General features: G+C 50.9%; 8 protein-coding genes across 8 annotated transcripts; 3 read left to right on the forward strand and 5 right to left on the reverse strand.

Moving 5' to 3' along the window:
• The first annotated feature begins 205 nt into the window (after window positions 1-205).
• Window positions 206-3683, forward strand: BO97DRAFT_471778 (uncharacterized protein). Its single transcript, XM_025700065.1, has 2 exons — window positions 206-749; window positions 802-3683. The coding sequence occupies exons 1-2, from the start codon at window positions 514-516 to the stop codon at window positions 3572-3574; spliced, it is 3009 nt and encodes a 1002-aa protein (XP_025549430.1). The 5' UTR covers window positions 206-513; the 3' UTR covers window positions 3575-3683.
• A 783-nt stretch (window positions 3684-4466) lies between these two features.
• BO97DRAFT_406997 (uncharacterized protein) lies at window positions 4467-5227 on the forward strand. The gene has a single exon (XM_025695549.1). The coding sequence runs from the start codon at window positions 4637-4639 to the stop codon at window positions 4967-4969; it is 333 nt and encodes a 110-aa protein (XP_025549431.1). The 5' UTR covers window positions 4467-4636; the 3' UTR covers window positions 4970-5227.
• Window positions 5228-5376: 149 nt separating this feature from the next.
• On the reverse strand, window positions 5377-6570 carry BO97DRAFT_456386 (alpha/beta-hydrolase; the record flags this gene model as incomplete). The annotated part of the gene is made up of 3 exons (XM_025699166.1): window positions 6395-6570; window positions 5961-6327; window positions 5377-5831 (listed from the first exon to the last, which is right to left on the reverse strand). Exons 1-3 carry the CDS (start codon window positions 6557-6559, stop codon window positions 5377-5379), a joined length of 987 nt encoding a protein of 328 aa, XP_025549432.1. The 5' UTR covers window positions 6560-6570.
• A 440-nt stretch (window positions 6571-7010) lies between these two features.
• BO97DRAFT_456394 (uncharacterized protein) lies at window positions 7011-7340 on the reverse strand (the record flags this gene model as incomplete). The annotated part of the gene is made up of 1 exon (XM_025699167.1): window positions 7011-7340. One exon carries the CDS (start codon window positions 7338-7340, stop codon window positions 7011-7013), a length of 330 nt encoding a protein of 109 aa, XP_025549433.1.
• A 1129-nt stretch (window positions 7341-8469) lies between these two features.
• On the reverse strand, window positions 8470-10282 carry BO97DRAFT_456398 (MFS general substrate transporter; the record flags this gene model as incomplete). The annotated part of the gene is made up of 8 exons (XM_025699168.1): window positions 8470-8646; window positions 8706-9036; window positions 9087-9217; window positions 9273-9657; window positions 9704-9837; window positions 9877-9967; window positions 10016-10098; window positions 10145-10282. Coding segments are annotated over 8 exons (1470 nt in total), but the record flags the coding sequence as incomplete, so codon positions are not given.
• A 1642-nt stretch (window positions 10283-11924) lies between these two features.
• Window positions 11925-12716, forward strand: BO97DRAFT_394372 (uncharacterized protein; the record flags this gene model as incomplete). Its single annotated transcript, XM_025693974.1, has 2 exons — window positions 11925-12474; window positions 12528-12716. The coding sequence occupies exons 1-2, from the start codon at window positions 11986-11988 to the stop codon at window positions 12714-12716; spliced, it is 678 nt and encodes a 225-aa protein (XP_025549435.1). The 5' UTR covers window positions 11925-11985.
• Window positions 12650-14700, reverse strand: BO97DRAFT_372783 (cytochrome P450). Its single transcript, XM_025692877.1, has 8 exons — window positions 14475-14700; window positions 14332-14423; window positions 14236-14269; window positions 13988-14186; window positions 13547-13933; window positions 13081-13492; window positions 12995-13030; window positions 12650-12940 (listed from the first exon to the last, which is right to left on the reverse strand). Exons 1-8 carry the CDS (start codon window positions 14674-14676, stop codon window positions 12773-12775), a joined length of 1530 nt encoding a protein of 509 aa, XP_025549436.1. The 5' UTR covers window positions 14677-14700; the 3' UTR covers window positions 12650-12772.
• Window positions 14701-15379: 679 nt separating this feature from the next.
• Window positions 15380-19484, reverse strand: BO97DRAFT_436117 (fungal specific transcription factor domain-containing protein; the record flags this gene model as incomplete). The annotated part of the gene is made up of 9 exons (XM_025697764.1): window positions 15380-15824; window positions 15903-16135; window positions 16194-16613; window positions 16674-16965; window positions 16997-17353; window positions 17422-17482; window positions 17595-17638; window positions 18539-18702; window positions 19182-19484. 9 exons carry the CDS (start codon window positions 19482-19484, stop codon window positions 15380-15382), a joined length of 2319 nt encoding a protein of 772 aa, XP_025549437.1.
• Between the last annotated feature and the right edge of the window lie 310 nt (window positions 19485-19794).

Below are 19794 nucleotides of genomic sequence, written 5' to 3' on the forward strand. Positions count from 1 at the left end.
GCATGTCAACCAACCACAGCCTATTGAGCATGCCCCAGCCTCCGGGCCCTTGTTCCCAGCCACTCAATTGCAAATGTGCCCCATCGCTGGTGGTACAGCTGTCATCCAATCAACTGCATCCGCCCTCTGACACAGCTCTTATCGATAACCTTCAGCGTCATTCACACCCCAAACCATCCATTCCGTCCTCACCTCTCTCTTTCTTCTCCATCTCTCATCCACATCCGTTACTCTGCATCTTCATCGAATCGGCTGCTACAGTGGCTCTGGGGCTCATTCCTTCGTTGTAAAAGCTCATTCCCCAGTTCCGCTGCCAGGCACCATCCAAGCTTTCATCCTTTCCACTGTACTACATTCGCTCTTCTATACCTTACACGCATATCCACACCCTGTCTCGTCACTCGCTTTCCTTTCGATTTCATCCTCACCGTCTTGTCCAAGCACACCCCTCTTCTTGTCTCTCGCTGTCTCCACCATTCGCTCGAGTCATAGTTTCTCTGTATCGTTCCTATCATGGATGCCAGGCCATCTAGAAGGGCCATGGCTCATGCTGCTCATGCAGCTGGCATCTTCGCAGACATGTCTGTCGACGGTCCTGCTATCGGGACTTTAGTTATCATCGTTGATCGTGCCAAAAATTTGCCTAATCGCAAGACGATGGGCAAACAAAACCCTTATTGTGCCGCCCGTCTGGGTAAAGAAGCCAGGAAGACAGAAACTGATCTCCGTGGTGGACAAACTCCTCGATGGTACGATCTTCTCACACCGCATCTTATTATATACAACGCTAACAGATCGTAGGGATCAAGAGCTTCGCTTCACTGTTCATGAGTCTCCGGACTATTTCAAGCTCAAAGTGTCCGTCTTCAACGACGACAAGAAGACCGACTTGATCGGCGAAACCTGGGTCGATCTCAAAGATCTGATCATCCCCGGTGGAAGCCAAAACGATCACTGGCACCCCCTGCAGCATCGTGGAAAGTACGCAGGTGAAGTGCGTCTTGAGATGACGTACTACGACACACGGCCTGCAGATGAGGCTGTCATCGAACGTCGAACCATCGGAACTGAAAAGTCTCATACCAGAAAGAGTATCACAACAGCATCACAGTTCACCTTGACTGCGGCTTCTACTCCTTCTCCATCATCCTCCAATCTTTCGGGGCCCAGACAGTTGAAGGATGTCAAGCGACGTCCACTGCCAACAAATCCCCTGCCGAGCAACAACAACAATCCACTGCCAAACAATCCACCGCCAAACAATCCACTGCCAACCAAAACAACTAGAACACCTCTCGCGCAGCCGGCATCCGCTGTGGCAAGCCATGCACGACCGAAGCATTTGCATGGTCATCCTGAGTGGGCTTATGAAACTCCTGACGATATTCAAAAATGGAACTCGTCGCACGCCCACGATCCCACGATGAATCAGACTCTGAGAAACACGGACTACTATCACCACGTCCACGAAATTCCGTCACAGACCACGGAAGTTCGGCCTCAATCCGGGCATACCAATCATAGCAACATGCCACCGGCAGACTACTCTCGTCAAAACAATCCTCTCATCCAACAGAATATTGGGATCACCCGGCAGGAGAATCCACTCAGCGGCTCGCTCAATCCAGTCCATTCAACAATCGGGAACGAAAATACAACGATTACACCACCAGGCAATCCTCCTGTGCCACGGCCACAGGGGATGGAGAGCATGCGTCCTCAAAGCAATCATAGCAATTATCCATTTTCGTCAGCCGAGCAATATGTTGGCAACATTTCAAATCCCCAACTCGCCCGCGACGTACCTCAAGCACCACAAAGCATGCCTTCATCACCCTCAACCATCATGCCCATGTCGAGCATCTCGAGCGTGCCTAGTCAATCGAGTAGCTCCGACGGTGGAAGTACAGTTTATCCCTGCTCGCACAAGAGCCCCTTCTCGAGTGAGCCAAGTACGGTCTATCCATATCCGCACAACTATCAAAACACCTCCTCCTACAACAGTGGCAGCAGTTCCAGCCAGCCCGCGGCTCGGCATCTTGAATACGCTCCACAGAACAGCTCTTCTGGCAGTGAGAGCACAAGCCACACTTACCCATCCACTGGTTCCTATCTCAGTGATGGCAGTCAATCTTTGGACTATGGTTCAGAATTCTATGACGGTTCCGATGGCAGTGGGCCCAGTATGATTTATTACGGCAAAAGCATCAGCGAAGGTGGACATCCCATTCCTGATTATGTGTGGGCGGCAATGCAGCCTCGCGTCGAAGACGAAGATGATGAAACAAGCTTTCCACCTCCACCACCTGCCCATCGGGTTGGGCTTGTTCACATCAGAAATATAAGGCCTCCTTCTCTGGTCTCTTCTGTGTCTTCCGGTATTCCTTCAGTGTCCTCCGGACTACCTTCCAACTACACCACAGCTACGACTGCAGTCGATAGCGAAATGATTGTGCCTGTTCCAAGCACGAATCCTCTCATTGGAATGCAGAATATGTCTCCTGCCACGAGTGGCCCCTCAGTGCCACCCAGCCTTGTTGCTGGCCTTGATCCAGTACTTGCTGACGCGGAGTCGGACCGGGTCGCCTACGAAATCGAAGCACGACGCAGAAGTTGTTTGATTGAAGAAAATCCTCTGAGAATGCCTCCACGTGACGCATCTCCAGCACCGCCGTATCCTTTGGATACTCCGCCATTGGATAATCATGTGAATCGTTCGTCTATCAGCTCCAGTTCCGACAGACAACTGGTTCCGCGACGCAAATCTGTCAGTCCTCGGCCTCCAAGTATGAGAGAGCGCGGGGTATCTCCCACTCCTTTTTCACCAGACTCGTATGATGCTCTCAACCCCAATGCATCACGATCTGCAGTTCTACGCGATCCTGCGCCACCCTACGAAACACCTTCTCAAGCGATGGAAGCGGCAAAGCGTGGCGACATGGACACGACTCGAGACATGGGTCCGATTATTGGAGACGATGGTCGTGAGATTGACCCGTCTGATCATCTTCCTACAGATACCTGGGCGCCAGAGCCCGAGCGCAAGACGAAGAAGCCTGGGGTCGTTGTGCGCTTTAGAAATCCTCCTCATCGGGCTAGTCCCTCGACACGCCCAGCAACCGATGGCACAGCTGAACGCGGATTCGGCATTCGACGTCTGCCCGCATATATGGATGGAGCGTCCGATATGGAACGCACTCCTCGCACTACACGACGTGAGCACAGCCGCGGTCGTGAAGAGTATCGCGGGCATGGACATCCCAAAGTTTACAGCACGACCAGCTCAAGCTCTCATGGGCGTATGACACATCGCAAGTCGGTCTCACCGGCGCCATCTTACTCATCTCCGCGCATGTATGCGCCGGCCAACATTGGTCCACCTATTCCTTCGAAAGTTCCTATCGCACAGGCGATGAATCAGAGTTATCCTGTCCTTGGTGGCAGCATGGGCATGGACGCCCTTAGTCGAGAGTTGAACACTATTGATATCGGATCTGTGGGTTGCAGCGGCGGCGGCGGCGGCGGCCGCAGCTTGAAGAAGTACGCACCCAAGTCTATGGGATATGCAGTCTGAATTAGTTCGAGCACTTTTGTATTCTTCCGAATGTTGGGACTTTGGTTGGGATTCTTAGATTAGGTACACGTGGGGAAGGAGTTTGGAAGGAGCTGGGTTTGTTAGTTTGGTTTAGTTTAGTTTAGTGATCTTGACTGCTAAGAGAATGTCCTTAGCAAGTCCTCTTTCGATTGTGCTCCTTATGAGCGAGATGAATAGACTACTGCATGCTCTGTCAAGTTTTCGACTAAGTAGCCGCCTGAGAACAGGGCAGGTACAGTACAAGTGATAACGTCCTTTCATGGAAATGGACATGGTAGGTTTGTTGGTTAATTGATTTAGCATAGATGAATTATTAGCTCATTGCCAGAGTCTAACAGATACACGAGACTTTAATCTATTACGCCGGCCCGCATTCAAGCTAGTGGTTGATGTAGCTGCATGTCGATCCGATAGACGGCATTAGTTTCGGGTAACTTGTCGTTTGTCGGGGACATTGTCCGTCAATTGCGTGCTTCACAATCAGGGTCTGTGGCCATGCTGAGTGATTTTCCCCGCCCTAATCAACGTGTATCTCTTATTGGTGTGAGGACAAACGGCTATGTCTTCAGTATGATGCAGCCTCCGTGAAGACCACTTCCCTTGATCGTCCCAGCCAGCCAATCAAGAAGCCATGCCCAGTCTGACACATGGGTCGATCTCAGCTAAGCATGACGCTATCCCTCCCAAGTCTCCATCCATCCTTTCATTCCTCAAAATTAAGGGAGAACTGATGAGTAAAGTTTGGGACTGACTTCATGGCTGTTCTTGCGTGCGGCCGCCCTGGAAATTATAACGGTATGACATCATGCCTCGCCACGGGGATGCAGTATAAGAACCGCCCCACAAACCCGCCCTATCGCCCTACCCCAGTCAGCCACATTCATAAATCCTTCTTCTCCATATTCAAGCATTCAGGAACAAGCCCAAATTCCATTGCATAAGAACTTCTAAAGCGCAAGCTCCAATTACTTCCACCGCATCCAAATCGAAACCAAAGTCAACCATTTACCAGCCGAACAACCGAGAGACGCAACCACCAAAATGTCCTACAACTCCACCCAAACCTCCTACTTCGAATCCTCCTCGTATTCCTCCTCCTCTTCCTCCTCCTCAAACGACGGCCAACAACATGAGCAGCAGCAGCCTCAGGTCCAAGAATCCGGGCATCGCGCCGCGTTCGCCTCCCACACCGATCCAGAGGGCAACACGACTGTCCACACCGGCCACCAGAACCTGGGCGAGGACCCCGTACTGAAGGAGAAGCGGTTCAGTACTTCCGGTCGCGAGCGCGAGATGATGTTGGCGGCTGGTACGCCGATGGGTGGTGTCAATCGTCTGCAGGATCTGAATGAGTCCACCGGCGATACCTACTAAGCCTTCCCCCAACAGTTCCAATAACGGGTTCGTGGTTGTTTCACGGGGAGGCTGCTTAGGGGTGGTAATTTCGATTGAAACATGAATACCCCATTGGAATTTGGATACTGATGAATCTATGAATAACTTTTTTTTGACCTCCTGGATGGGATTAGGCGGGTGTTGGGTATATCACATTTGTATTTTTATGATGAAATCCTGTATAGTATATAGGATTGTTGTATTGGATCTCGGACAATATTCATTATTGAGAGATAATTCTTCTGTTTTTGATCACTTCGTAGTGATGCGCGGTTGTAATGAGTTATGTGGCACTGGCTCTATGTGTTGAGTACCAACAGACATGTACATACTCCATCTAACGTCTATTAACAGTAGATCAACCAGATCAAACGATGAACAGCTAATCAATCCAACCACCCCTCCACCACCCCCCTCAATCCCTCCCAAAGCCACCCCTCCCGCAACCCAACCTCGACGTCAAACCCATGCCCGCCTTCCCGAACCACCAACCGCACCTTCTCACCATCCACAGGCCCCAAAACCCTCCTCGCCTTCTCCACAAACCCAACACTCTCCGCAACAGGCACAACCTCATCCCCCTCACCATGCAGAATCACAATCCCGGCCCTCGGAATCCTGAGAGCAGGATCATCCAACTTGGCCATCGGATACCGCAACCTCAAATCCTCCTCAACCCCACCACAACGCTCGAAGATCTCCCGCATCCGCCCGGTCTTCATAACCGCATCCATCAGCTCAATCCGCTCAGGGAGATCCGTGAACGAGCGAACGGAGTTGAGGCCTTCGCGGGCGTGGCGCAGAGCCGTGTCGAGGAGGACGTGGTGGTATCGCAGCTCCTCTTCCTCCCCCATCTCCCTCAAAGCTTTATTACCGCGGTGCTGCCCAAGTTGCAAACCCGTTGAACCTGTGGTGACGGCATCGTCCCCATCAACTACTCCCCCCAGCCCCTCCCCCCTCCCCTTAATACCCCCTTGCTCCCTAACCAGAAGCGAAGACACAGGCACCAACCCAAGAAAAGCAGGATAAGCTGCCACCGCCCCACGAACCTCCCCGGGACAATGCAACGCAAGACAGAGACTCAGATACCCGCCCGCAGATTCACCAGCCGTAAGGACGCGGGACCGGTCGATATCGATCCCCTCCGGAAGCAGCGCAGATACGTCCGGGGAGTGCAGTAACCAGGTCCAGAAATCGAGGATATCTTCGAATACGTCCTGGATTGTGGCCTCGGGGAGGAGCCGGTAGTTTGGGGAGAGGAGGATCGCGGGTGTGCTCCGGGCTAGGTCGGTTAGGTAGGTTGGGAACCAGGGTGCGTAGAGGGAGGAGCCGCATATCTTTTACCCAGTCTTTCGTTAGTGTTTTGGGGGTAAGAGAGGGGAGTTTTGTTGGGGGCCAACGTACTAAGCCTCCGCCGTGGAAGTGGATGATTATTGGGAGGGGAGGGGCGGGGTGAGGGAAGGATTTGGGGATTAGTAGGTCTGTTTGGATGGGTTGGTTGTTGATGGTTTTGTAGGGGGTTTGGAGGTGGTGGAAGGGGTGGAGGCGGGGGTCTGGGTTTTGAGACATTGTTGTTGTTTTGAGGCGAGAGAGTTTGTTGCTGGTGTTCGAGCGCTACCGGGGCTATATGCTCCTATTATCCTTCTATAGTCCTGGAGAATAGGCTAAACGTACGGGCATTTCTGTATAGATCCGGAGTTGCGGGTTTAATTCCGCGGGTAGGCCGGAGTGCAGACGATGCAACCGTTCAACTCACTGCTGAGCCTGTCTTTGCCAGTGGAAGTGCTGGTTGTAAGTTCAACATGGGTCCATTAATTAATTCCTATTGCTAGCAGGGGAATATAAACACCCAAAGACAAACAATCAGCACTGGCGCAATTGTTATCCGCTGGCTTTCCCGCATTCCACACCCAGGGTACAGTTAAATCAAGCTTGCCGTTGCGATAACCCATAACCTTGACCCATGGTCTCTCTCAACCTTCAACTTCTCTCCCCTAAGTCCTCGCCCCGGTATCTCACCCTAATGACAATCAAAAGCAACCTGACAACACTCCCACCCACCAACCCCCGAACATTCCCTGCAGTACATCTTCTTGCCCAAGTCTGTCTTCCGGCCCGCATACATGAACGAGCCATCCGGCACCCTGCCCCCGCCGGTGACGGTCAACTCCACCGTCCACGGAAGCAACGAGTAGACGGTCCATTTGCCCGTGTCGCTATCAAAAGGTCGCGCTCCGAGTCCCCGGCAGTACCGGTCGTACACAAACACCTCGCGGATCTTGGTCCCGGACGAAGGCATGTAGCTAGCGATACCCAGGTTGCAGTAGCCGGAGCCGGTGGGGGAGCACATGGCGGGGAAGTGCTCGGGAATGTCAGCGAGTGCGGAGTGAGTGGCTGTGTCGATGAGGTGGGCGAGATCTGTTGGGGCAGCTGCCAACAGGGTGAAGAGGGAGAAGAGGAAGAGGAGGGTGGTAAGAGGCTTCATTGTGAGGATGGAGTGAACGCAAACGCCAGTGTCTGGATTTCTTGGCCGCTGAGGCTTGATTGATGAGTCTGGATCAAGAGTAAGTCTCAGTCAATGCTGGGGAACGGCAGCATTTATACCTTGTACTCGTCCCATGTTTCTGTTGCCTACCCCCTCATGCGTGTACAGATTGTAATTCGGTCTGGCCTTCGTCGGGTCACGTCAGTATTCTTGAGACAGACCAGCCCTGGTTCCGATACACAGCAAACAAGACAGAAGGAATATGCACCCGTGTCAGGGAACCAAGGGGCTTTTTTCTGGCTGGATATGCCATCATGGGTGGTTTGGCGTGGTTCTGTCGGTTACACCACTGCCAGCAGGGTTAGTTAATCTGCAGATGATTATGACTTGGGTCCCCGAGCAGGATAGGATCAATGAATCGAAAGTAGAGCGGTGACGACAGTTATAATCGTCTCTTACGTCAAATTGGACTGATTGTGTATGCCTAATCTGTACTACAGTCAGGTCTTGCGGTGTCGCATACTCAATCCGGGGTATCCATGCAGAGCTACCGTTTGTATACGGACTCGGCTCACGGTATCTCCGGAGGCGAATACGTCCGATCGAACGATATCTGGTCTGACAGGGCTGAAATGCGGTCTGAATCATGAGTTGAGTCGGTTAGTTTGTCAACGACGAAGTATTCCTGTCGGCCATGGGGGACAAACTTGCTTGAATTGCATGCTTGACTTCAAGCAAGCTATTCAACCTATCTTTCTGTCTCAGTATGGCCCAAGGGTTTTGCCATCATGTAAAGGTCGATCGAATCTCGTGCATCAGCATAGACGAGTGTTTCTATTGGCAATGCAAGTCTATCTCACGCCGAAGAGGGAATAAGGAAAGGACCGTAAGGCAGGTGACTTCCTCCCACAACCCTTGTTCTCCTGACTGAAACTGCCGCTTCCAACCATTCTTAGGCAGCACTTAACCTACCAGACATCATACCTCTATCACCTTACAGGATCTTTTCAGCCCTCAAATGCAGGACCACTAACAGTGCAGCCAGGTTACACACAACCGACAACACGGGCGCAAACTTGAACCCATACAAATAGCTTTCGCGCACAACCCGCTGAGCCGCAGCTGGCAGCATCCTCGTGTACCTTGCATCATCCAATATATGCTTGATAGTCTACAAATTCATTGTTAGTCGCCCTCTGACGCACAGCACAATCACGTCATTGAACTTACCAGATCCCTATCAGGTACGACCAAGCTCCGCCCAAGCCGTGACGCAAACAACCCCTGGACCAGCGCCAACCCAGCCGCAGGTCCAACGATAAAGCCCAGCTGTTGACTCAGATAGTACGCTCCAATGCAACTCGCGAGACGGGACTTGGGCGAGCTGGCCGACATGCCGACAAACTGCGACGAGAACACGATTCCGAGGGTGAGACCCGAAGCGAAGAGATAGAGGGATTCCCAGATGCTGCATCCGTCCTGCCATTGGATGAAGATTGCGACATAAATCAGGGTACTCAGGCATAATGCGATGAGTTCCATGATTTTATACTGACGCGTTCTACCGGGTCTGTTAAACACTATGGCAAATCAGACATGTAAGGTTCATACCGCTTGATCAAATAACCCGACACCAGCCCTCCGGCGGATACTCCGAGAGAGGTAAGGACAAATGATAGCGAAGCAATCAGATCAGATGTGTTGGCGGTGCGAATGAAGTACGGGATTAGACTGCTAACGAGCTTCAGGAATGTGTTTAGCAGTGGGGGATTTTGGCTGGTTGGAGAAGAGGCTTACCGCGTTGCGTCCTGCGAAGAGCAGAAACTGCACGGAACAATATCCGCCCAGAGACTTGCGCGTCAGATCGGTTGGAAGAAGTGGGTTCTTGGCCCAGTATACTTCGGTTAGGATGAACAATGTGATCGCCAGGATTAGTCCAATAAGTGCGATATACGCCCAATCAGGACGGTCTGACTTCTGCATTCCGGTGGTATGAAGAACAACCAGAAGAAGGATTACGCTGACGGTAAAGCTGATGATTCCTAGGAAGTCAAAGCTGCAGACCCGGGAGAGGAATGGACTCTCGTTGTCTCTGCAAAATGTCTTGGGTCGAAGCTCTGGCAGCAGATACCCAACTAGCATAATACATGCTATGGCTATGGGCACTTGACCAATAAATGACCTATCTATTGTTAGACATAGTCACGCCATGAGAATGTCTTCCTTACCAGCGCCAACCGATGGTGTCAATCAGCAAGCCCCCAATCGGCGCGCCCAGACTGCGCCCGGTGATGTATACAGTGTTCTCATAGCCTCGATAAATTGCTACATCTTCCGGCTTCACAATGTCTATACAGGTCAACTAGGCCAGAAAGCATGCTTTGCTTCACTCACCACTAACAACAATGGAGACGAGAATAACCATTCCCGCACCACCGATTCCAGCAATGACTCGTGCAAGGGCAAGCTGCACTAAGGACGTACTCGCACCACTACTATCTCAGCCAGTTTAATTCAAAGTATGGGAGATAAGAGCATACCACGCAATACTACCCAGCGTGAAGAGCAGATAAGAGCCAATGAGCACCCTTTTCTTATCAAATCGATCACTCACCACACCATACTAGACACATCAGAGCCAATACAATCGATTGAATGAGAGCACTTACCACCGGAAGCGAGACACAGTACCCCAGATTATACGCTACCAGAAGCCACGATCCCTCCGAAAGACGTTGAAACTGCGAAGAAATGGTACTATATGTCGAGATCACCAGCGACTCGTCGACACTCGCCAGGAAAGTACCTCTAAGGTATCAGCCACATACTCACACTCACACATGCAGCACAAGAGACCCTTTCTGGACCGATCATACCGAGAAAAGTCACATAGATCACGAGAGTATTATACCGTCGCAGACGGGGCTTTTCCCCCGTCTCGGAAGTGGGGGAGCTGGATTCGAGCAAGACATATTCCACATCAGACCCAGTCATTGCTTGAGTCATTGCTTGAACGGAGAGACACTAATTAAGGTAGAGTCTAAGCACAGGATAGATAGGGAGCAGGTACAACGACATCTCGGAGGGGCAGGCTGCCCCAAAAGGGATGGAATGTTATGGGCGTCGCCCGAGTTCCACAACCGTCACACTTTCGTCGACTGACCCTCAAAGCAGAAGGGATCTCCTGCATGATAGAGTCAACTTCCATCATTAAGCCCGGAGATTTGAGTCTAGTCGAATACCTATGGGATTTTCCGTAAATTCAGGCGTGTGACGATGAGAATAGATTCGCCGACTGAACATCGAAATGAGCTTGACAGCCATTCTTTCTTAGCCTCATAGGCTAATCAATTACACTTAATGCTACATGATCATGAACATAATTGTGTAGAGCTCAAAGGCGAAGTAACCACAAACTAATCTATCGATTACACTGTACGCTCTCACTTACGTGTTAAATTACTCAACCGGTAACCATCGCCAGGGCATAGAGCGCTCCGATTCGCTATCCTCCCTTACCGGAGATAAAATTGTACAATCCTTCAAGAGCACTCAAATCGTAGGTAATAAGAGAGAAACCGCCAGGACCAGCTCCTTCTGCCCAGTGCGTGAAAGAACCCAACACATTGGAAACATAACAACACCCCATCCTGCCCCGATGGACATAAAAACAAATGGGGCTCACTAACACGCATGTGTGAATGACCAAGACAGCCAGCGACAACTACTATAGCTGGTGCAGTGGGTTTTCAAAGTGGGAGGTCCGCGCGGCAGGGTGGATTTATTCATTCACTGAATGATGACACTGTATAGTATGTGAGTGAGAGCAGAAGGGTGTGGGCACATATAAGTCCCCTCCTCTGTTCTTTGTTCCTATTTCATTTCCTTTCCTCGCTCTTGATTATCATCAACACACACAAATTCCCTATTACTGCGGGTGTTCGATATCCTTTTTCGATACAGTCGCAGTCTCTACTACTGGTTTCCTGAATTATTGGAGAGAGAATAGTAGAGATCGGGTTGGAAATCGTCTCACTGAACGGTTCTCGTGGTTATGAGCAATATGCAATCTATCGGGATAGACAAAGCAGACGGGTCCAAGGAGCCTCCCGAACCAAAGTAAGAAACCACCTACCTACGAATAGTTGCCGCTGGCGCAGAAGCTAAGAGCACGGATGGATCCAGATTCTCATCTCCCTCAAACCGCACGATGGTCACCGACGAGGAACATCTCGCCACAGAGCTGCCCGTCTCTCCGACCGGTAGCGATGGCAGCAATCTGAAGAAATCCAACAACAAGCTATCGGATTCCCATCAAGCTATGCTATGCACGCCCGAACGCACCGAGCCATCATCCTCCACCCCTCTCGAGGTTCTAGACCAGGAGATCCGAAACTTCTTCGACGGGGGTATCCAGGCTGCGACCAGCCGGTGCGTCGCGTTACGCGTGGCGATCCTGCGCGGCGAGACGGTCGTTAACCTACGCACCCGATCCTCTCTGAGTCGCAATATGACGCTCCCGATGCCGGCGGTGTGGAATATCAGCTACCTGGCTGCGACCATTGTTCTCCTCTTCGCCAGCCCGCCGGACCCGAAAGCGACGCTCGCCGCCTTGAGATGGCTGTCTGTGCAGTTGGGCGGACTCCCGACCATGGTGGATATCTGGAAGAATGCATCCGCGGACCTGCCAAAGCGGTTTGCTCAGGCGAAAAAGGCTGCGATTGACGGCAAGGTGGCTAAGGTGACTGTCCTGGGCGTGAACCTTGTCGATGTGGAGATCATCGATCGGGGCGAGATCAAAAGCCGCGATATGGATTATACGTCCTTTGCGCACTCGTTCGCCTTGGCTATTGGAAGGGAAGGGTTTCGGGTCTACCAGGCGTGGCAAACACGTGGGCTTCGGTTCGATCAGTACTTGATGAATGGTGGTTCGCGACTTCGCTCTTGGGCGGAGTCCAAGTCCTTTCTAAGAAACTTCAAGATCCTCTCTCGGCCTCAGGTGAGATGACCCACTGTAGGTGACAGTTCTGGATATGTTCTAACGTGATGCAGAAGAAATGGTCACCTGAGCTGAACAGTGCCTATGCAGAGTGTTTTGAAGTGAATATTGATTTGATTTGTGGGGAAGGACATATGAATCCTCCTATCATTCCTGTCTATCGGCCTTGGGTGAGGGTCTTCGAGATCAACGAGGTCAAAATTGAAGACATCAAGAAGTTCAAGTGGGAGGGAAGCGTTTAGATCTTGTCGAATTCCAGCGTGCGTTTGTAGCCACTCATACAAGCTTTTCAGTGAATCTAATTAGGGCATCGAACCTCTCGTCGCCGCAATTTGAGATTGAGATCGATCGGTTTATGGAACCAGTAGTCTGTCGTTCGAAGGCTGGGCTTGACCGGCGAGTCAAGCTCTAGATGGTAGGTTCGAAGAATTTGTGGTATCACTTTGTAGATCTCGCACATGGCAATCTTCAAAACAAACAGTCAGTAGAAGCACTGCTAAGAACAGAAGTATGGACTCACATGCTTCCCCATGCAGGTTCTAGAGCCCGCCCCGAACTACGGCATAAATCAGTAAAAGTCATTTGAGGCTGGGTAAGCTCACTTACTTGAAGACTATATTGCGCTAAACCATCAGCCCCTGAATGCAGCCATCGTTCTGGCCGGAACTCATCTGCATCTCCCCCGAATACAGATTTATCCGATTGAACAATAACAGCATTCGCACCGATCCGAGCACCTCCGGGAACCCTGTAGCCAGATATCAGGCTTCCTTCCTTGGGTGTAAGCCGTGGAAGTGTCAGTCCTGTGCTAGGGTGGACTCTCATGGCTTCTTTGATGCATGCACTAAGGAACGGCAACTTCACGGCCTCGCGGTAAGCAATATGCGGCACGCTCAGAGCTCCCTTGGAAGTCGCAGTATCGATCTCATCAAGCACCTTCCCGTAGATTTCCCTGTCTCTCAGGATATAAAAAATGATACTCGCCATTGATATAGCCGTCGTATCACTTCCACCAAAGCTGTGCATAGGTTAGCGGTTGATGCAACCCAAGATGGTACCAGTCCAGACATACAAAGCGCCAAAAGCCTCCATTTTCACATCGATCACCTTATAGTCTAAGGCCTCTCCTTCTCGGTAGTAGATTTCAAAGACCCGGCTGAGGAGGTCAGGGTGCCATGGAAGTCCGTCTATCTTTTTTGTATTATCCATACGCTCTTCGACCGCGACGTCGGCTGCGTGTGCAAGCTGCTCCAATGCCTTGAAAGCTTTTCTCGTCCGGCTGAAAATAAGGCCCCCAAGCATGAAAAGTGATCGAACATAAGAGGGCATGACGCCAGCCACCGCCATGACGGGGATAAGAAAATCTGTGGCTGTCGTGTAGCCCAGGAAGTCATGTCCTTTCTGAAGCAAACCGAAAGGTCGACCAAAGAAGAACTCCCCAACAACATCGTATGCATACCTATCAGATTAACCAGAGTTAGTGCTGAGAAGATTTCTTCCAAGAGAAACTTACATCCGAGCCCACTGATAGAAGTCGATCGTGGCACCCTGTTGGGCGAGCTCCTCGAACTTCTCGAGCAGGTGATCCATGCAATTATCTACATACTTCTCTGCCTGTAGAACTTTGGTCATCGAGTACATCTGGTTCACAATCCGTCGCCTCTTGGCATGCAACTGCTCATCGATCGCGCTGAAGTGGTCAGGATATCGTGCTAAAGAGTATCAGAGTCTTGATAGCAATCCGTCAATCTCGAATCTTACCAAAAGGGGAACGGAAAGGCAGGTAGAAATCGGTCTACGTCGTCAGCAGGAGGTTCATCTATGCAGAACTAAGTGTGGAGCAAAACCCGTACACACTTTGGTGAATCCCGAATTGAACCCGTAGATCGTCTTCAACGATCGCGCATCGTTGATAATGAGCTCGTTTGGTGCGATGCGAACGATAGCTCCTAGTGAGCGTTAGTACCGCATATAAGCGGCTACAAGTCTCTTTCATGTACCGTATTTGCGATGCAGCTCTCTCTGCTCAGCTACTGCATTCCCTCGGGCGACATGCAGGATGACCCATAGTCGAGAGATCGAGGCCAAGGGAGGTCCAGGAAATCGGGCCAAGGGATGGAGCCACCTCGCATAAAGTATCCAACCCGTGTAGTAGACCACAAGGATGAGCCCCAGATTCTGCAGTGCTCCAGATTGCAACATTCTGAGTCGATTGCTGATCGACTTTTTCCCCAGGGACGCGGGCTCGAGCCTGTGTCATATTTAAATCAGTACTTACGCAGTTTCTGTCTTGCGGAGCGGGAAAATCTATCTCCTGCGCTCGGGTTCGCCTCGAATGGACCCACGTAGCATCAAACGGGCATCATGCATGGGCTGTCCTGGCATTGATTGTCGCAGTGCTGTCCAGGGTCAGGGATTGTAGTCTGGACTAACAGCCACAAAGTGGGGTTGTCAGCTTTGTAGCGCCAATAATTGAACACTCAAATTGACGGACGTTCAGAACGCTTATCTAGTGTAGAAGCGGTTTCTCGATGGTGACTCTTATCCTTGTTCACCTTGCTAAATTAACAGGTAGTTAGATACCTTAGTAGGTACATACCTACTAGTATCCAGACGTGCCTGCCTTCTCATGTAAGACCAGGAAGCTGACAAACTATACTTGGTGGATCTTCATTGGATAGCATACTGCGACCCCAATGATGTGGTTTCTGTGCCCATTGACGAAGACAACTGCTGGGTAGAAGACTTTAAAATTTGGAGACCCGTCTTGACAGAGCCATGATGTCTGATGGCTTGTAATCGGCTTGGATTGCTTGGGTTAGAGATAAAGATAATGCATTCTAACCTTACCATACCCACACTCTCGCTAGTATTCTCTCCATCTCATGTAAAAACCTTCTCAAATCTAGTTAAACCCGTATGCAGCGAACTCCGGATTCATCCAACCCAGCGGCATCTGAGTGTTGAACAGCTGCCACATAAGCCAATCGCTAGAGGAGCCAATTTCCGGGTTTGGAACCTCTGAGGCATCTTGGTTCATGCCTTGAGCTAAGAGGCCTTCTTGAGGAGCGACGCTGCCTAATTCCAAACTGCCGTTCATGTTGTGGATAGTGACCGGGGTAGAAGGTATTCGGATTTGTGCATTGCTGGCTCCTTGCAATACGTTCCCAGCGGCTTTCCCCTGGAACAACGGCGCGCAAAGTCGCTCAAGCGACGTCAAGAGGTCGAGGAGTTTCTGTAGGTGCGGATCATGCTTGCATTGTGATAAGTTATTGATAATATTCTGCATCAGGTCATAGTCACGTTGATCTAGAGAGCCGATTATGTTGCAGAAGAGGACGAAGAACGGACTAAGAGGATAGAATAACAAGGTCCTAGCCACCACAATCAGTACAAATAAGCCTCAATATTGCCTGTAGCGTACCCACCAGGTGAGAAAAGACGGATATGGATCGTTGAAGCCGGGCATCTCTGCGCCATGCTGCTGGAGGTACTGGAACGCTTCCAGGGATCTTCGCGCGCAGAGTAGAGTTTCCTTGTGAGTCATGGGGCTAAATGAGCACCTCAGTCGCGTTCTGTAAATTTCGACGAGCACGGCATAGTAGCAGAAGTCGGCACTAATCCAGTCAAGCTCTATTGATCTATGGGTGGAGCTGCGGTGCTATTTCGATAACCAATTGTCAGACTAATGTTTACATCATATGAGGTGGGAAGCTTACCCCATGCAAGTCCGGAAGAAGCCTCCGCATTCTAGCCTCGAGGTTATCTATGGTGTCCATGGGTTCTCGATTGGAATTACGTTTCTCGTGGGCAGGTATAGAAAGTAACTCGCCCTGAATCTGGGCCACCTCGAGAAAAATCCGATAGAGTGATCCGTATGGTAGCGATGAGTCTATGGAAAGAAGGTCGGTGGGTGAGACAGAAAGATCCGGTAGGGACATTGGTCGGCCGAGAAGGGAGCTAAGACATTTGTCAAGATAGAAGCACCACAATAGTGCGTTGTGGATATCTTTCTGCACCCCTGAGGAAGGGGGCGTCTCTTGGATTTTGTGATAGCCCAATGCTGTGATCTGACGAGCGGCGTAGGAATTGAGTATCCAACACTGGTTGATTCTACCCAGATGTTGCATCAGGAAAGCCTGCGATACTATCGGTGAGCCCTTCGATAAAAACACATCCGGGTGAAGCTGTTGACTCACGCTGGAGAGTAGAGACTGTATGGAAACGAGACTTGGAGGAGCGAGAATGTCGAATTTATGAATGCTATGTATTGCTGCAGCGATATAGGTGGACTTGGATCGGAAGAGCTGCTGTTTGACCGTGACGCTTGTGACACCTCTGGCTAGGTTATAGCTGTGAAAAATGGCCTTGACATAAACGCAGACCGAGTATTGGTGGAAGACTTGACCCTTGCAGTCTTCCTTCAAAAGCTCAGTAGCCATTCTTTCTAACGATTCTTCGGAGATATGATCAGGCCACTGGTAACCTTCCCTGCTTGTGGACCCTGATTTCATTAGACGACATCGCACGGAAACAGGCCAAAGCAGTCTTACCTGGAAGGAGCATGAAGATTAATTCAGGCGGTGGAGCGTCTGGGATAGCAATATCCGGGTCTATTGAGAACCTGTCCTCCGCGGTGGCATCTGACTCCAAGCGCTCAGTGTCCGCAATCTGGCTCACAAGATCAAGTGCAGCCTTGAGAGCAGACTGTTGCTCGTGACTGATATGTCGGCAATCATCGAGCTCGACTTCGATTATACTTCTTGCTTGCGCTGCATGATAGTTCGAGCTATCGGTACCTGCAGGCGAATTGAGATCCCCGCGGGAGGACCTATCATGTTCCGTCTGCATGTTCGCTCGTCGCTGCTTAAATGGTCCTCTTTCTTCTGACCCGGTCTCACAATTGGCAGCAAGATTGTTCTTGCTGATTCTAGCTGTTTGTCAGACTGGTTATGTGCCGCCTTGGAGGGCCTGAATGGACGGAAAGAACCCTCACTCACCCTTGAGGCTGAGAAATTGAACTGTCCCAGCGTAGTATTGACTCTGCTGGTGTGGTGATACTGTCAGACCTCGGGTTAGCCGCGCAATACCAGCAATCATCGGTCATCCAAGCCCCAAACCTTGTGAAAGATCGTTTCCGTGATGTCCTTCCGCGACGAAGTCGCTGACACTCGACACCAGCATCTACGCAATTCGAGCAATTTTTCTGTCTATCACATCTGATCTGACAAGACACGTGAGCTCAGCGTCCTATACTGAGAAAATCACGTCGAAAGCGAACCTTCTTAGAATGGCATAGATCACACTAAGGTGTTGAGTCAGTCCAGAGAGTCTAGAACCCCGCGCGAACCACATGAACTCGCAGGATCGGAAGGGGGGGAATGGCATGGAACAACTTACGGCGGGCAGTACGTCTTGAAATCCTGGAAAAGATTGCGACATTGCTACCAATGCAACATCCCCGAGACAGGGCCGAAGGATGTGGAGAGAGCAGTTGTAGAAGATGAAGCAAGACTCATGTACAATTGGGCGGGATGGGAGAAACCTTTGCGCGGCTGACAAAGACACCTCAACATCAACACCTTTTCAACACAGCTTTTCAGTTCACAAAAATTTACTTGAGTCCGATATTGAACCTACTGTGTCGTTTCACTCCTAAGGTCTGAATTCTTTGAGGTGTGGAGCGTAGTTCTTCTCCAAGAATGCCCTTACAATCAGTGCAATACTGCCGGATTGGCGAGACCAACGGTATTGTCCTCAAAAGTCTTTCTCATATTGACTATCATATCACAGCCCTGTCTGTTTTCAGGCCTTTGAGACTGACTAAATTCTTGGTCTCGAGCTTCGTGGCTCTCGGTTTGCAAAATAATCTCTGATATAGGCTGATACTCCAAGGATTCCCGACCCACCTTCCCGAAAGATTCGGACTTCCGGAAATCCGGGCCTAGAACTCCCCTGAACAAGTGCAAACAAACAGATGTTGTCATGCAATTCATTGCCTTAGCTAATGCGTTAGGTATGATCCATAGTCCTCCAAAAAAGTGTCTCGATGAGCCAAAATCACCAAGGAATCTCCTCCCCGCGATAGATCTCCGATCCCGCAACATTAATGTTCCTGAAAGTCCCATTCGACTTCTCATCCGCCGCGACGACGATATCCAAAACCGCCTTTGCGCCCTGAGAGACAGTGAGATCGGCACTGCTGCCCCCCATATCGGTTTGCAGCCACTTTTGTACACCAAATTAGTCACACAAATGCTTTTCATCGAAAGAGACATAGGACTTACTCCCGGATGCACCGCCATAAACACAAACCCATCCGCCTCGTAAGAGAGAGCATACTGCACCGTCAACGCATTCAAAGCCGCCTTGCTGACCTTATAAGCCGGGAATTTGGCATAATCATTGGCGCGCGCGCGAGCCATCGATCCGTACTGGCTTGAGCTAGACATTCCTCTCTCGAATTAGCACTGCGACACCATCGGCGGACGAAATAAATAGCTGAGAAAGACGAACATGTTGATGATTTTCTTCACCTGCGCTCCCTGCATGAGCGGCAAGTACAAGCGAGTGACATTGTGCGTGCCCGTCACGTTGATCGAGAGCGCGGAACTCAGATCCGACGAGGAGCTGCCCGTTCTTGTTAGCGGAGCCCTCTCATTCTACTTGAACCGTTAAGAGATTGGAGGGAGAGTTCAAACTCACACCAACCCAGCCTTCTCCTGCGCCTCTCCGATGACCCCAGCGCAGTTCACCAGGATCTCGAGTTTACGGTCTCCCAACAGCTGGCGGACTTCCTCGACCGAGCGGACGATGCTGGCTTCATCCGCCAGGTCCAGCGTAACGAAAGCTACGCGACCTTGCTCGCGCGAGATGACCTCCTCCAAGGCCGGGGTGGATTTTCGGGCGGCGGCGACGATGAGGCCATTCTCGGGGAGTAGTGCGGTGTATTGCTTGATGAGCTCCAGGCCGAGGCCACGAGAGCTGCCAGTGATGAGGATGGTGGACATCTTATGTTTCAACCGACTGGGAGCGCAGAGGATGGCGGGGGGAGCTTGACCAGGTAGAGACGAAGCTGGTGCGAGGGACTTTGTCTCGGTTTATCTGTAGAAACCAGACGAAGCAGATGCCGTTAGGATCCGTAAGCAACGCTGCTATCGAGTGGATCTCGTCTCAGATAATTCGTTGCAGGTCAGAAAGGTGGTCTGCCGTTATCGCCTGTGGAACCATGTGGTCCGTCCCTTGTTTCCATGGTGAAGTGAAGAAGACCCTTCCCGATGGTTCCGACGGCACCCGGATCTTGTCTTTCGGGAAAGGAGG

Source organism: Aspergillus homomorphus (genome assembly GCF_003184865.1).
Source record: "Aspergillus homomorphus CBS 101889 unplaced genomic scaffold BO97scaffold_30, whole genome shotgun sequence".
Classification (NCBI taxonomy): domain Eukaryota; kingdom Fungi; phylum Ascomycota; class Eurotiomycetes; order Eurotiales; family Aspergillaceae; genus Aspergillus; species Aspergillus homomorphus.